This window comes from Citrus clementina, unplaced genomic scaffold (assembly GCF_000493195.1).
Source record: "Citrus clementina cultivar Clemenules unplaced genomic scaffold, Citrus_clementina_v1.0 scaffold_5, whole genome shotgun sequence".
Classification (NCBI taxonomy): domain Eukaryota; kingdom Viridiplantae; phylum Streptophyta; class Magnoliopsida; order Sapindales; family Rutaceae; genus Citrus; species Citrus x clementina.
Window position 1 is genome coordinate 38,780,589 of NW_006262201.1, and position 17,574 is coordinate 38,798,162.

The 17,574-nt window shown below is 33.2% G+C and overlaps 3 protein-coding genes and 1 non-coding gene across 4 annotated transcripts; 3 read left to right on the top strand and 1 right to left on the bottom strand.

Moving 5' to 3' along the window:
- Positions 1 to 2,913: 2,913 nt before the first annotated feature.
- Positions 2,914 to 3,991, top strand: LOC18040705 (abscisic stress-ripening protein 1). Its single transcript, XM_006434415.2, has 2 exons — positions 2,914 to 3,311; positions 3,546 to 3,991. The coding sequence occupies exons 1-2, from the start codon at positions 3,018 to 3,020 to the stop codon at positions 3,726 to 3,728; spliced, it is 477 nt and encodes a 158-aa protein (XP_006434478.1). The 5' UTR covers positions 2,914 to 3,017; the 3' UTR covers positions 3,729 to 3,991.
- A 3,284-nt stretch (positions 3,992 to 7,275) lies between these two features.
- LOC18042771 (abscisic stress-ripening protein 1) lies at positions 7,276 to 8,133 on the top strand. Its single transcript, XM_006434416.2, has 2 exons — positions 7,276 to 7,674; positions 7,909 to 8,133. Exons 1-2 carry the CDS (start codon positions 7,381 to 7,383, stop codon positions 8,089 to 8,091), a joined length of 477 nt encoding a protein of 158 aa, XP_006434479.1. The 5' UTR covers positions 7,276 to 7,380; the 3' UTR covers positions 8,092 to 8,133.
- A 4,187-nt stretch (positions 8,134 to 12,320) lies between these two features.
- Positions 12,321 to 13,121, bottom strand: LOC18042772 (egg cell-secreted protein 1.1). The gene has a single exon (XM_006434417.2). It carries the CDS (start codon positions 12,986 to 12,988, stop codon positions 12,506 to 12,508), a length of 483 nt encoding a protein of 160 aa, XP_006434480.2. The 5' UTR covers positions 12,989 to 13,121; the 3' UTR covers positions 12,321 to 12,505.
- A 1,409-nt stretch (positions 13,122 to 14,530) lies between these two features.
- TRNAH-GUG lies at positions 14,531 to 14,602 on the top strand. Its single transcript has one exon. It is a non-coding gene; the product is annotated as a tRNA-His (tRNA).
- Positions 14,603 to 17,574: the final 2,972 nt, after the last annotated feature.

Below are 17,574 nucleotides of genomic sequence, written 5' to 3' on the forward strand. Positions count from 1 at the left end.
TTTTCTTAAGATTCAAATCCTTGGGGCTTTATCAAATAAGATTTGATATTATATCTGAAAATGTAATTGTGAAACCAATGATTATAAGTTGAACTTAATGTACAACTAATCTTGATATTACCAAGTTGATTTATGGACTTTTGCTCGAGAATGTTGTATGACTCGTGACAAGTTGGACTGAAAAGCCCATCGAGTAATGGAATGTTAGGTGTATTTTCTCAAGAAGCAGCACTAAATAATCACCCGCTGACAGTCAAATAAAGCTCACCAATTAATTGGACAACAACAATTATCTACATCCATTAAAGTGAAGCAAAGTAAAGAAAGGTCTATGCAGGCTTCACAAGCACAAATTAATCAAGTAGTTGCACAAGCACAACCTGAACAAGCACCAGGTAATATTTAACCTCTATGTTAATTCCTTATTTTTATGTCCATGAATAATAACTAAATTAATACTTTTTAGGAATATATGGACCTCAAAGTACAATTGGACAACAACAACAACCTGCATATATTATAGCGAGGCAAAGGAGGGCTAGACCATTGCATGATCAAGGAACTAGTAACAACAACAATAATGGAGTTATTAATACCGAGCCTGTTCTAAAAAAAGTCAGAAAAGAGAGCAAAGATAGGTTGAATGCAACTCAACCATCAGCTTCTATGCCTGATGGCTTTGGTGGTTGCATGTAGTATCTTGTAAAATATGATATCTAATTAGTTTTGTTAACTATTGTAGCAGGGGGTAAAGGTGGCTTCATTCATTGGGTATGTGGCAATAAAATTCATACCCATTTGAATATTGTGTTTACTTTTGGTTAACTATGATGGAATCTTCTTATATTATGATTACATTTAGCTTATATGGCATTGATGCGTCAAACGATTACTCCCTGATTTTGATTATAACGAAGATATATAATTTTTTTTTTTTGGCAATGCCGTAAGATTTTGTTGGATTGTTTTTGTAAGAAATGATTGGGTATTTATTTTTTTTGCAAGATTATAATTGCGGAGACATAAATGGTTGAAAGGATAGAATATTCGGGAATGTTTGTGCAAGGAATGTGGTTTGACAGAAGTGACGCAAATTAGGCTTATTGCATTTGTGTTTTACGGGTATGTATAGCTTGATTCATGAAATTAGAAAATAAACGTTAGTCTTCCTATTAATATTCATTTTTTCAATCCATATATTAATGGCAATTAAGTCTTTTTGACTCTAAAAGTAAGGGCACTTTTAAAATTTCACTTTGTTATATATCAATTAAAACATGTGGGTAATTGTGTGATTTTATCCACTAGAGCTAAGAAAATTGGCGCCAATCTCCTGTCATTTGGATACTAGGGGCAAATAGGTAAAAGTATTTAAAAATTGAGCAACTTCTGTTATTGTTATAACAGCAGGGAGGAAATTGGTCATTATGAAAATAGTAAAGGAAGAATTGGTATATAATGATTTTAATAAGGGGGAAATTAGCAATCTCCCTTATAACCACCGAAACATCAACTGCCATTGGATTGGGACCCATTTAACCACCGGCCATAAAACAGTTTGGACGAAACTTAATCCTGAAAAACTTATGGACCTCCCTTTTCACTTGTTTTTAAAAAAAAATTAAAGAAAAATTACGTGTCAAAAAGGAAAAAAAATTACACTGACGAATCCCTTATTGTCATGCCAAATTATCACACTTAAAGTAAAGAATTTAAGCAAAAGTCTTAAACCATTATAAATGTGAACGTATGGCTGATTTATGATATGATGGGTCCATCTATTAAATATCTTGTTTTCTTTAGTGTGGATGTTTTTATTTTATTTTATAAAAGTATGAATTTAATATTTTATAATATTATAAAAACTATATAATATTATAAAATATTTTATAAAGTGCAAAGTTCAACACTTGAGAAAGATTTCTTAAGGTTAAAGTTTATCATTACAAAGAGTGAAAAAAAAGAAGAAGAGGAAAATATCCAATTGTAACTACAACCGTCATGTTTTTACATTGCATTTCTTACAATTTTCCATTAAATATTTCTCAAATTCTTTAGAGAATTAAAATAGAATTGTTATAAAATTAAATTCTCTCATGATCTAAATTTGTCTCGTGTAAAATTTAGTTGGAAATTAGTGGTTAATTAAAAAAAGTTAAATCAAAATCATACATAGCATTAAAAAAAAAACATAAAACACAAGACATTTAAAAATTCGAGAGAGTTCATGTTAAGAAAGGGTCTTAATTCAATAATGCATATGATATGAAATGCAAAGTTTGGTGGGTCTATTAAAACTATAATTATTTTTATCCATTAAACTGCTATTTCCTATTTTATGGATAATTCTTTTGAGCCACTGTTGAAGTATTTGCAATTTGTGACTAAATTGTCTGAGCATGAAGTCTCGTTGGTGAAACCAACCATGTCGACATATAACGAAAATAAATCAAAATCCGGAAACAATATTAATGTAACAATGAACCAACAGTAGACCAATCGCATTATTATTATTATTTGAGTACGTAAATTGATTTTTTTAGAGTAAAAAGAAAAAAAAGATTTTTTTCTCCGTGAATTTGACTTTTTCTTGTGGTACCGAACCAACCATAGAGTTATTACCTCTAAAATTTTCTGAAGGTTAAGAATTTTTTTTTTAAAACAATTAAAAACATCCCCAGAAAGAGACTCGAGTACACGTGTCAAAAAATTGAAGTTTCTAACGGAGTTAAGAAATAAGAATATGTTAAAATAAGCAAATTAATGCATACATGTCAAAAAATCTTCCAAATATTAATTAAGTAAATTCAGATTAGTACAATTTTATTGATTAGTTGGATGTCACCCAGAAAATCTAAAAAGAAATTGTTAGCGACCCTTACCATTTGAGTCACGAAAAGCTTATAAATAGACCCACATCTCCCATGCTATGATCATCAGCAACACCAAAAACACTTTCTTGAAGTAGTGTCTATAAATTTCTCTTCTGCTATCACTTTTTACTCTATTAATTAATCATGTCTGAGGAAAAGCACCACCACCACGGCCTCTTCCACCACCACAAGGAGCATGAGAAGCCTGAGGGTGCCACCGGTTACTCCGACTCGACCACCGGATACTCTGATCAGTCAGCCACTGCTTACTCTGAGACTACAGGTTATCCGGGAGACCGGTGCCGGCCATCGGAGACGGAGAGCGGTGACTATGGCAGGAAAGAGGAGGAGGTTGATTACAAGAAGGAGGAGAAGCACCACAAGCATCTCGAGCACCTCGGAGAGCTCGGAACTGCTGGAGCTGGTGCTTTTGCCCTGGTAAAGTGATTCTTCATCAAGTGCTTTTTTTATTTTGTGATAGTGTATAGTTTCATTTCTCATGCATACATATACAAAGTACCACGCATGTAACTAGGCTTTTTGCATGGATTGGAGGAAAAAAAAAGAAAGAATCCCATTATTTTCTTTAATTTTATCTCTATGTTGACACTCAATTATTTATTTATTTTTGGGGGGTGGGGGGGTGTTGATACGATATTGTAAATGGATCAGCTTGAGAAGCACAAGGCAGAAAAGGACCCAGAGCATGCACACAGGCACAAGATAGAGGAGGAGATAGCCGCGGCAGCAGCCGTTGGATCGGGAGGATTTGCGTTCCACGAGCACCATGAGAAGAAAGAAGCCAAGGAAGAAGACGAGGAAGCTCATGGAAAGAAGCACCACCATCTCTTTTAATTAATTATGTGATGCGTGCGCTACCTTTTTTAGTTTATTATAATTATGTGTTAATATTTTCTGTATTTTATTTGTTTTTGTTCGTTAATTATCATTGAGCACAGAGGTAGCTATCTGCAGCCCTAAATAATACCCTTGTGTGTTTGTGTGTATGGGTGAGTCTGGTGACTTTTGTAAACAGACCGGAGTTATCTGGTTATGTTGTCATCTTCCATTTATATATATGTTGATAATAAAAATTAGTTTTAATTGTGTGTTTATTATTTATAAGATTTGACCTCATGATCTGATGTTTTCTCCAATCTCAGCTGTTGCTTTAGAAGTTGGGATCATCTGTTAATTATTATTGTTTTTTAAATGAAGTGAGCTGACAACCATTGGGCTAAAGACTAATAATTCAACATCATAAATAAACAACTCTCTTTGCCGTGATGTAATTTTATTTGCCAATGGGATAAAGTAAATTTATGTGAAATAACATTTATTCTATGGACCCCCAGGCCAACTTTAGGGGAACATTTTCCTAGAATTGGCCTGGGGAGCAGCTGCGTGGTGGCAGCGCAGCTGCCCCAAACGGATTTATATATTTATTAAATTTGTTAAAGGAATATATAAAGTTTAAATTAACCTACAACTTTTCTTAAGATTCAAATCCTTGGGGCTTTATCAAATAAGATTTGATATTATATCTGAAAATATAATTGTGAAACCAATGATTATAAGTTGAACTTAATGTACAACTAATCTTGATATTACCAAGTTGATTTATGGACTTTTGCTCGAGAATGTTGTATGACTCGTGACAAGTTGGACTGAAAAGCCCATCGAGTAATGGAATGTTAGGTGTATTTTCTCAAGAAGCAGCACTAAATAATCACCCGCTGACAGTCAAATAAAGCTCACCAATTAATTGGACAACAACAATTATCTACATCCATTAAAGTGAAGCAAAGTAAAGAAAGGTCTATGCAGGCTTCACAAGCACAAATTAATCAAGTAGTTGCACAAGCACAACCTGAACAAGCACCAGGTAATATTTAACCTCTATGTTAATTCCTTATTTTTATGTCCATGAATAATAACTAAATTAATACTTTTTAGGAATATATGGACCTCAAAGTACAATTGGACAACAACAACAACCTGCATATATTATAGCGAGGCAAAGGAGGGCTAGACCATTGCATGATCAAGGAACTAGTAACAACAACAATAATGGAGTTATTAATACCGAGCCTGTTCTAAAAAAAGTCAGAAAAGAGAGCAAAGATAGGTTGAATGCAACTCAACCATCAGCTTCTATGCCTGATGGCTTTGGTGGTTGCATGTAGTATCTTGTAAAATATGATATCTAATTAGTTTTGTTAACTATTGTAGCAGGGGGTAAAGGTGGCTTCATTCATTGGGTATGTGGCAATAAAATTCATACCCATTTGAATATTGTGTTTACTTTTGGTTAACTATGATGGAATCTTCTTATATTATGATTACATTTAGCTTATATGGCATTGATGCGTCAAACGATTACTCCCTGATTTTGATTATAACGAAGATATATAATTTTTTTTTTTTGGCAATGCCGTAAGATTTTGTTGGATTGTTTTTGTAAGAAATGATTGGGTATTTATTTTTTTTGCAAGATTATAATTGCGGAGACATAAATGGTTGAAAGGATAGAATATTCGGGAATGTTTGTGCAAGGAATGTGGTTTGACAGAAGTGACGCAAATTAGGCTTATTGCATTTGTGTTTTACGGGTATGTATAGCTTGATTCATGAAATTAGAAAATAAACGTTAGTCTTCCTATTAATATTCATTTTTTCAATCCATATATTAATGGCAATTAAGTCTTTTTGACTCTAAAAGTAAGGGCACTTTTAAAATTTCACTTTGTTATATATCAATTAAAACATGTGGGTAATTGTGTGATTTTATCCACTAGAGCTAAGAAAATTGGCGCCAATCTCCTGTCATTTGGATACTAGGGGCAAATAGGTAAAAGTATTTAAAAATTGAGCAACTTCTGTTATTGTTATAACAGCAGGGAGGAAATTGGTCATTATGAAAATAGTAAAGGAAGAATTGGTATATAATGATTTTAATAAGGGGGAAATTAGCAATCTCCCTTATAACCACCGAAACATCAACTGCCATTGGATTGGGACCCATTTAACCACCGGCCATAAAACAGTTTGGACGAAACTTAATCCTGAAAAACTTATGGACCTCCCTTTTCACTTGTTTTTAAAAAAAAATTAAAGAAAAATTACGTGTCAAAAAGGAAAAAAAATTACACTGACGAATCCCTTATTGTCATGCCAAATTATCACACTTAAAGTAAAGAATTTAAGCAAAAGTCTTAAACCATTATAAATGTGAACGTATGGCTGATTTATGATATGATGGGTCCATCTATTAAATATCTTGTTTTCTTTAGTGTGGATGTTTTTATTTTATTTTATAAAAGTATGAATTTAATATTTTATAATATTATAAAAACTATATAATATTATAAAATATTTTATAAAGTGCAAAGTTCAACACTTGAGAAAGATTTCTTAAGGTTAAAGTTTATCATTACAAAGAGTGAAAAAAAAGAAGAAGAGGAAAATATCCAATTGTAACTACAACCGTCATGTTTTTACATTGCATTTCTTACAATTTTCCATTAAATATTTCTCAAATTCTTTAGAGAATTAAAATAGAATTGTTATAAAATTAAATTCTCTCATGATCTAAATTTGTCTCGTGTAAAATTTAGTTGGAAATTAGTGGTTAATTAAAAAAAGTTAAATCAAAATCATACATAGCATTAAAAAAAAAACATAAAACACAAGACATTTAAAAATTCGAGAGAGTTCATGTTAAGAAAGGGTCTTAATTCAATAATGCATATGATATGAAATGCAAAGTTTGGTGGGTCTATTAAAACTATAATTATTTTTATCCATTAAACTGCTATTTCCTATTTTATGGATAATTCTTTTGAGCCACTGTTGAAGTATTTGCAATTTGTGACTAAATTGTCTGAGCATGAAGTCTCGTTGGTGAAACCAACCATGTCGACATATAACGAAAATAAATCAAAATCCGGAAACAATATTAATGTAACAATGAACCAACAGTAGACCAATCGCATTATTATTATTATTTGAGTACGTAAATTGATTTTTTTAGAGTAAAAAGAAAAAAAAGATTTTTTTCTCCGTGAATTTGACTTTTTCTTGTGGTACCGAACCAACCATAGAGTTATTACCTCTAAAATTTTCTGAAGGTTAAGAATTTTTTTTTTAAAACAATTAAAAACATCCCCAGAAAGAGACTCGAGTACACGTGTCAAAAAATTGAAGTTTCTAACGGAGTTAAGAAATAAGAATATGTTAAAATAAGCAAATTAATGCATACATGTCAAAAAATCTTCCAAATATTAATTAAGTAAATTCAGATTAGTACAATTTTATTGATTAGTTGGATGTCACCCAGAAAATCTAAAAAGAAATTGTTAGCGACCCTTACCATTTGAGTCACGAAAAGCTTATAAATAGACCCACATCTCCCATGCTATGATCATCAGCAACACCAAAAACACTTTCTTGAAGTAGTGTCTATAAATTTCTCTTCTGCTATCACTTTTTACTCTATTAATTAATCATGTCTGAGGAAAAGCACCACCACCACGGCCTCTTCCACCACCACAAGGAGCATGAGAAGCCTGAGGGTGCCACCGGTTACTCCGACTCGACCACCGGATACTCTGATCAGTCAGCCACTGCTTACTCTGAGACTACAGGTTATCCGGGAGACCGGTGCCGGCCATCGGAGACGGAGAGCGGTGACTATGGCAGGAAAGAGGAGGAGGTTGATTACAAGAAGGAGGAGAAGCACCACAAGCATCTTGAGCACCTCGGAGAGCTCGGAACTGCTGGAGCTGGTGCTTTTGCCCTGGTAAAGTGATTCTTCATCAAGTGCTTTTTTTATTTTGTGATAGTGTATAGTTTCATTTCTCATGCATACATATACAAAGTACCACGCATGTAACTAGGCTTTTTGCATGGATTGGAGGAAAAAAAAAGAAAGAATCCCATTATTTTCTTTAATTTTATCTCTATGTTGACACTCAATTATTTATTTATTTTTGGGGGGTGGGGGGGTGTTGATACGATATTGTAAATGGATCAGCTTGAGAAGCACAAGGCAGAAAAGGACCCAGAGCATGCACACAGGCACAAGATAGAGGAGGAGATAGCCGCGGCAGCAGCCGTTGGATTGGGAGGATTTGCGTTCCACGAGCACCATGAGAAGAAAGAAGCCAAGGAAGAAGACGAGGAAGCTCATGGAAAGAAGCACCACCATCTCTTTTAATTAATTATGTATTGCGTCCGCTACCTTTTTTAGTTTATTATAATTATGTGTTAATATTTTCTGTATTTTATTTGTTTTGCACGTTAGCCCTCATTGAGCACAGAGGTAGCTGCAGCCCTAAATAATACTGTTGTGTGTTCGCGTGTATGGGTGAGTCTGGTGACTTTTGTAAACACACCGGAGTTATCTGGTTATGTTGTCATCTTACATTTATATATATGTTGATAATAAAACTTAGTTTTAATTGTGTGTTTATTATTTATAAGATTTGACCTCATGATCTGATGTTTTCTCCAATCTCAGCTGTTGCTTTAGAAGTTGGGATCATCTGTTAATTATTATTGTTTTTAAATGAACTGAGCTGACAGCCATTGCGCTAAAGACTAATTCAACATCATAAATATATACATATACTCTTGGAAAAATGAAAAACTCTCTTTCCCGTGATGTAATTTTATTTGCCAATGGGATAAAGTAAATTTATGTGAAATAACATTTATTCTCTATATTTATTAAATTTTTTAAAGGAATATATAAAGTTTAAATTAACCTACAACTTTTCTTAAGATTCAAATCCTTGGGGCTTTATCAAATAAGATTTGATATTATATCTGAAAATGTAATCGTGAAACCAATGATTATAAGTTGAACTTAATGTACAACTAATCTTGATGTGTGACTCGTGACAAGTTGGACTGAAAAACCCATCGAGTAATGGAATGTTAGGTGTATTTTCTCAAGAAGCAACACTAAATAATCACCCGCTGAGAGTCGCAAGTTTCTTGGCACAATGTTACTTTCATGGATTTAATTCTCTAATTATTGTATTTGACTCTAAAGCCGAATCCCTGTACCATTGTCATGAAGGAGGGCGAAAATAATCATTTCTGATTCGGCTCAACTTTGATACAATAGTTGGAGCGATTAATGTTACACTTTAACATCTTACTAGGGACGTAGCTTTCTCCTTTATTGAAATAAACATGAAAGTGAAAAAAAAAATGTAATTGAAAAGATTAAGAGGACATGAAAGAACACTAAACAGGCGGATAATTAGAGAACTCATGATTGTCATCTTTAATTTGCAGTGAAAGAGCATTAATTTTTTTTTTCTGGGTTTTATCTCACCACTTGAGAGTGGTACAATTAACAACAACCCAAATTCACTAGCATCTATGTAATTCTATTATTATTCTTGCTAAAAGTATGCTTAAACAAAAAAGAAATGTCGACAGTTCTAAATAGATAAAAATGATTTTAACTAGCGTTAAAAAAAATCTTTATGGATTAAATTTTTTATAATAATTAATAATTTTTATTATTATTTAGTTTAATGATAACTATGGATTCCTTTTTCTATTTATATAATCAGTTTACATTTATATAATCAGTTTAATTAGTTCGAGCCTAAAACTTTTAATAACAAGAGATTTTATCATCTCAATTAGATGAAACCTACAGTGAAGAATTGTTTATATTACAACAGTATATTATAAAATCCTACCCCAAGAAATCAGAGGGTACCATTTTCTTTTTCGGTCGTGGAAGCAATGTATATTTAATCATGGAGACATAAGTCGTCAAGACTAACAGTTTTATCACTCCCACTGGACAGTGGTGGGTCACCAACTCCACCAACTTATCCATTGATTCGAATATCTGGATATTCTCTATTGACATGATGATCATATACTTGATTAAAATACGAAAATTAATTAATTTTCCTCTAATGCATACTTGAAGAAGCATCTAAGAATGCCAGCAATTTTATTTCGTCGAAGGTGATCGGGTTAATTAATTATCTTGCAGAAGAGGACGATTTAGACGAAACACTGTTACAGACCAATTATATATATTGTCAAGTTTAAGGGCTATTGTCTCAAATCAGGTGATATTAAGTCGTTGTTGTATACACCACTAGAACACGTGCACATGAGCTCAAAATATCGAGATTACATTTATTTATTTATGATAAGGACAAGTAATTTGGATAAATCCATGACACCTAGCACTACACTGAAACCGCGGGTCTTTTGATCGTGGCTGTATTAGAAGAACTTGCCTGTGGACAGTGCTGGCACAAGCATAATAGGGTTCGGCTGATCTCATTTGCATTAATCTATCATTCTACTACTTAAAATTTTCACATTTATCTAATTTCAATAATTTTAAAATTATTAGAAGGACTTGCCCCGAGACAGTGGCTGTATTAGAAGAACCTGCCTATTAGGTTATATAATAAGTTTAATACAGAATATTTTCAAGTAAAAATCTCATAATTAATAATTATCATTGATGCTTTATAACCTTCAAAAACAGATACGTGAAGTAAAAAAGCACACCGACTCTGACTGAAATCTTGCAAACAAATTAAAAACCAAACACGACCCAAATGCCACACAGTGAATTCAAACGGACATGAAACAAAATTCATGATTAAATATCAATTACTCAATTTTAATTTGTAGTACGTAAAAGAACCAAAAATTAACCAATCCCCAATCATGATATACAGTGTCTTTAGGAAGCCCAACGGACGGTGGTGCATGATTGATCGTCGGTTTCATGATGATCACAGTAGCCTTCGCGTATATCACCCTCTTTGGTCGTGAGCCCTAATGTACCGATCATATTAGGCCAGGCTGCCAGCACTGGCTTCTTATGGTACTTATGGCTTCGCAAAAGTTGTGCATGATTGAAGTTGAATCAAACTCTAGGTCACCTCCTGGCCTGGCGTCCAGGATCAATGTGAAAGTCGTCATTATCATGACCTCTGATCACCCGGGTAGTGTAAAGAATCCCAAACATTTTGTGGATTCATGGTATAGTCTTAATCCGGCAACGAGCCTTCATCCTGAGCCTTGCATGGATCATGGAAGCTATGAGCAAAGCTGAAAAGAAGAGTTAGCAAGAAAAGCTTAGAATTGTTAGCCATTTTCGAGAGAGAGATGTGAAGATTGAAGAGTGAAGTGGGTTGCTAGGGTTTTTATAGAGATTGAATCTGTAACTGGTGATGATGAACATTTTTAAAGTACGTAAAATAAGTTTGGAGCATACTAATTAGGTTTAGGCGTTTAGCTTAAGTTCGAAAGGATGTGTATGTGCTTATTGATGAGCCTATATTATGGAACGTACGTAAATGAATACACGGCAACTTTTAACTAAAATTTGCCTTCAAAGATTTCTGTTTAATTACCTCCTCGTTAATTTTAACAATGACAGATGCTTTTTCTTCAAAAATAAATAAATAAATAAACTAACAAAACTAATGATAAATAGGCGTTACGAATAATTGAGTACTTAGTACATCATCACAATACAGAAATTGCCATATAAATTGTATTCCAAACTGTTATACTTTTGAGTATCCCCTCGTCCAAGACCATCGAAATGAAAACTAATGATATCATAATTTTTTTTTTCATTTGGCGTGAAGTTGAAACCATGTGCCCGGAGGACAAAACAAATTTTTAATGAAATTTAGTAAAGAGTAATGCTACGCTTAAATTGGGATAAATATACGTTGTATTTCGATACAACATCGAAAATATGTTATTTATTGATAGGTGAAGTAAGTTTGTCACAATAATTATGAAAAAGAAAAGTTAAATAATACTTAATACAAAAAATAATTGTTGACACATCACTTGAGATAATTACATTTCTCAACTATGTAAGTATATAATATAATTGTTCTTATTGGCCTCCTCGAGCTTGTTTTTCTCCATTGTGGCCCCAGTTGAATCAAAATCGGATTCTGCCAACGCATGCATCTAAAAGACTACTAACAAAAATCAACGTAGATTGATGCAAACCAAAATTAGTTCGCTATGACCTGTAATTGACTGTGGTATCTAGTTTAACTGCGTGCAGTATTAGAGATTAATCGTCTCCAGGACCTATAATTTAAGTTTCGATTAGGGGCAAGGCAGCAGTATAGGTAGGTTAGATCGATGAGGAGGAGGACGACAACAATGATTATATGATGAACATAGAATCGATCTTACAGAATTCAAGTTTGATGATGGAGAGGAGTGATTGGATTCAGATGGCGATAATTAGTAGTTACATGAGATAATAATTCCAAGGAATTGCTATTATGGTGAAAAATTAAGCTAGTATACTGTTATATAGTAGTCGATTAAGCAATATTTAAGGAAAGCTTATTCGTCAAAGTAACTCATATTTACATAAGGAAAATTTTCATCCATATGATTATTGCTTGAAAACATAAAAAACTAGCTGCCAACGAGACAAACTCCTCCAAACTTCAAACCAAATAAAGTAAATTAAAATGACCCAAGTAACACAAAACTAGCAAACTAAGTGCCTAACATTCAACTTAATTCGACCAAAGCAAACACCACAAGAAACTTTATTAATTAAGTTGAATAAAAATAAAATAAAATTCCACTTAAGGAACCAAACCGCCCCTAACGAAATTAACCATTCCAGCATTAGTCTCCACAGGGATCGGTGCCGGTTGGGTATGAACGATGGCTGCCGGAGTTTCATGATCGCAATAACCTTCAAGTACATCACCCTCTTCAGCGGTAAACCCTAGGGTATCAATCATATTAGGCCAGCATTGTTTCCGGATTGTACGTATGGCGTTGCAGCACCCGTCGCCAAGATACGTCTCCCCGTTGAGGAAGAAGAGGATGATTTCTCCGGAGCATGCTTGAATCTGAATCAAAGAATCCCAGCAGCTCGACGATTCATCGTCTAGCTTTAGGCGCGTGGCAAGGCTTGACTTTGGGTTCGATAAGGGTCGTGCGCTGGCCACGGAACCCATGATCAAAGCCATAAGAAAAGAGAAAACGAAAAGCTTAGAAGCATTAGCCATTTTGAGATATAGAGAAGAGATTTGTTTGTGTGAAAGGTTAGCTGAAGCCATAGGGTTTTATATAGAGATGGCATTATTTATTTATTTCATGAACGTTACGATACGAGCATGAGAATTGAAATGAAGGGTCTTAAAATGATTGTGGTTATGTGAAAGAAGTTGAAGTGGCGGTCCAAGTCATTAATTATGCAAGTTATAGAGGCTGTTTAAGATGCATGATAGTAATTATCACTGAAGATATACATGTAATAAAATGATTGTGGCAGTTGATGTTCTTGATTCTTTTCGTTAGTTAATCTAATTTGTAACGTATACGTAACACACCTGACGCAGTATGTTATCGATTATTAAATATGACAAAGCAAAGGCCTGCAATGTATTGTGGACTAAAGCCCTTATTTATCATGGACTAACACAAAAGCCCAAACAGGCTATGGGCTATGGCCAGCCTAAAACACACAGCAATGCTAAGAACAATAATGATGTAGCTTCCATGCTAGCTGGAAGTCAAGCTTATATCAAAATGCAATTTAAGACTAAATGGTATACACAAGAATGTTTATCGTTGTTTCCTTTTCTTGTTTGTCTTGATTTTGCAAATCATAGAGAAGAATAAGATAAAGCATTTCCACTGAACCCACATGGGTGTTGCTGCCTAAGACAGCCCCCTCTGCATGTGGTTGACATAAATGTATATATACTACAGTTTCATATTCATTGCACACACATTGCTTGCTTCTTCAAGCGCTTTCGGTATCTTTTAAGACTTTGGCTTGTCACTGTTTTGCTACTGGCTAGCTTTAAGCCGCCCTCCACCGCCCCTCAACTTAGCTATACATATATATTATTTTTCTTTCTTATTTTACCTCATGTAATTTCATTTAAGGATATCTAACTTTCAAAAAAAAAACATTCATTTTATGATTATAGTTTGTATGGATATTAGTCCGAATGTCTGTGTGCAAACTGAACTAACGCTTAAAACATATAAAATTGTTTGGTTAAAGTTCCAACTCAAATTCATATTTTATTGCATGCAAATGCCCAGACATATGATAATAATCACGTGTCAATATATATCACGATTATTACACCTGTTGGCTGTTGCTTGTGCGGGACATTTGTATTGAAGATTCATTGATAACAAAACCCATGAAAAAAGGAATATGGTGCCGGAGTGGGCTGTCTATTGCATCTAAAAATATGTGAAGCGTATAATGGGCGATCTTGGCCTTTTCTTTGTCATAGAATCTCATAGGTAGTCGTCATTAAAATGCTTGTGGATGGCCAACCTCAATTTCCACAAACGCTGAAAGCCGCAATCTTACACAAATCAGCAATCGACGTTTTGCACAGTTACAGAATGAACCCAGACTTGGGTGTTCTAAACATTGTTTAATTATCATTAAAGTAGTATTGTTCTTGAAGTCAGCAATTTGGGATAAAATTTGTTTATTCACCTACAAACTCCAAAGTGCGCTGCACGTGAAGGGAAGAAATAGAACGTGATAGGACTCCTCTTTTTCATTTTTTCCCCGAGAAGATGTGGTGGAACTCGGTACATTAATTAATTAGGCAAAATTTGTTACTATTGTGGCTGTAGTTTAGTGGTAAGAATTCCACGTTGTGGCCGTGGAGACCTGGGCTCGAATCCCAGCAGCCACACTAGTTTTTTCTTTACTTTTTGTTGTGTTTTGGAAATTTTACTTTTTACAATAACTAAAATATTAAATTGATTTGATCCACCGTTTGTATAATATATATATATATATATATATATATATATATATATATATATATATGTTTTTAATATTTTTGTCAAAATTATATTTAAAAGTCATGTTTATTATGTACTATAAACTTTTTTTTTCATTATAACGTAAAAATTACAGTACTTCAATAACAAATAGGTCTTAATTCATTTAATTATACTTATGCATAGGGGAATGTGTGAAATACTATTTTTAAATACTATCAATTAGGACAATACTTAAGACTCACGACTAATTTAGAGCAACATTTATAACCACAAAGTGTTTGGTAAATACTAACTATTGCAGCTTGTAAAATAAATTAATTTGATCCACCATTTGTATGATGAAAAACATATAATAATTTTTTTTTATTTGTCAAAATTATTATCTACAAAGTTATTTGCTACATACTATAAATTTTTATTCATAGTTACATTTTTTTTATAACAATCATAATATAAACGTTACAGCACTTCAATATTGGATAAGGTCTAATTTATTTAATTATGTTTGTGCATAAGGGGAACATGTGAAATATTATTATTATTTTTTTAATAACATGTATTAGAAACATCAAGACTCAAGAATAATCAACAATACATCATCGTGTTGATGCAAGTGCAAGGCAATATCCAGCTTAAAAAATTTACGAGACTTTTGGACAAAATGGTGGTAGTGTCCCCGCTTATCTCTCAATGTCTCCACACTATTATAATTAAAAGAAGAATTCAGTATAGTGTCATAACAACAACACCAGCAGCCACGTTAACAGCAACAGGACGACACAAACATGAAAAATATCAGAACAAAAAAAATTACAAAGAGAAAAATAAAAAAAATATCACATAAAGCCACTAAAATAAGATGATTTTTTTTTGGAGAGTTCATTCAATAAACTCTGCCTAAAGCCATCAAAATCTCGGCACAGCGCTTTTGTGTGACATGTATTGCTATCGATATACTACAATAAAAAATCGGGTCGGGTCATCTAATGGGACTCGTTATTGCATCTATCATGTGTATAAATTTCGTTGTTCATTCACTTCACCCAAACAAAAACCCGCTTGTTCTTCCCGCCTACTATTTTCCGTCACAAAACTGGCGGGCATTTTCCAAATCCCAACTAAATTTAAATGCCACCGACCTCACAGCATAGTAACACACCGACGGCATCCCCCAAAATTTAAATAATTTTAATTCAATTTATATAACGACGGCAAATTAATCACGAACCGTTTCGTTGACAGACGCTGACAGTTATTGATAACGACAAACAAAATGCCATCAAAGCACTCACTCTCTGTGGCCTGTGGGTCATCACCTAACACGTGGCACATTTGCCATAATTGGGTTGATGCATATCTTTTGTGGTCACTTGCTATTTGTTTTAGTTCCACCGACGAAAAATGGGGCAGGCAGCTACGCCTTCGCTAGCTGTCAACCAATCCCAGTGGGCCTACTTGCTTACGTGTTTGTAGTCCTTTTCACACGTGCCCAAATCTAACGGCCGGATCGTATTAGAGTTGTACTGTTATACAGATTATCAATCATTCAATCACAATTATGAAACAATTTTCATTGTTTTTGAATAAAAAAAAACATTATTACAAAAATTAACATCTTGAATTTTAAAAATTATTTATTTTATTAAATATAAGTTTTTTTAATTTTTTTAAATTTATAGGATAAAATAATTTTTAATTTATTTTAAAATAAAATAATAATTTTATTTGAATTCTTTGATAGATTATAGTTTTATTAGTATCAAAATAATTGATTGATGCAATATTAGAAATAAAAGTAATATAAACCACTCAGTCAAAGGATTGTTACCCTTCAAGTAGTTCCAATCCACATAAATACAATGCGAAAATATTTTCTTTCTTAATTATATTGTATAATCGAATTTTATCAATGAGGTTTCCGAAAAAGGCATTATCTCTCTCTTAGTTATATTGTATAATCGAATTTTTTTTATAATATAAGAACAAGTGATCCAAATGATAAATGAGTACGAGAGAAAAACCTTTTAGCACCTGATACGATTTTATTGACAGTCTTTCTAAAAGTTTTCTCTGAGTTCGTCTGACGTGGCATGCTTGGGGAGATTTAAGCTGCTGTACTTCTCTGGAGGAGCTCAAACTCGTTAGGTGGAGTCATCAATCAAGTCCACGTGTCACATTATTGCTCATGATTGTCCCACGTGGCAGAACTGGTAATGTTTGTCCAATTAGATCGGCGATCGCAAGGTGGCAAAACTTTCTAACAAAGGCAAATATCCAATTGGCTGTTTTGGGGAAAATTATTTTGATTTAGTTGAATATAACTGAATTACTAGGGTGTGCTTTAAGAATTATCTAGCGATACTTACATGGCACGTACGTCACCATATGATGACTGCCACGTGTACACCAACTGAGAGGAAATTAATCATGGATCGTCAACTTTCTGACCCAGAAATGATGGCCAAAAGAATTAAAGAATCCAATGCAAGAGGAAAAATTTTCTAAATCCCATTTGATTACTAAGTATATTAGCGGTCAAAATAATGCTTGTTTTAGGTGTAACAAAATATTTGGAACTTTTTGGATTGTATTGCATTATTAAAATAATGCACTAACCACTTGAGATTTTTTTCTCTCCTAAAAATATCTATGTATCATTATTATTATTATTATTATTAAAATTTACACATAATCATGTTAACTTACCGCATTATTGCATTAATAATTCATAGATTTAGACTCCTGCATTAAAAAAAAAAAAGAAAAAAAGATTTGTTCGTGATCATTTCGACGACGCAATTGAGTCTATAAACCATTAAAAAGGGTGCATTGTAATTCGAATTGAATCTAGAGTTGTTTGTATGAGTAGCATTTAAAA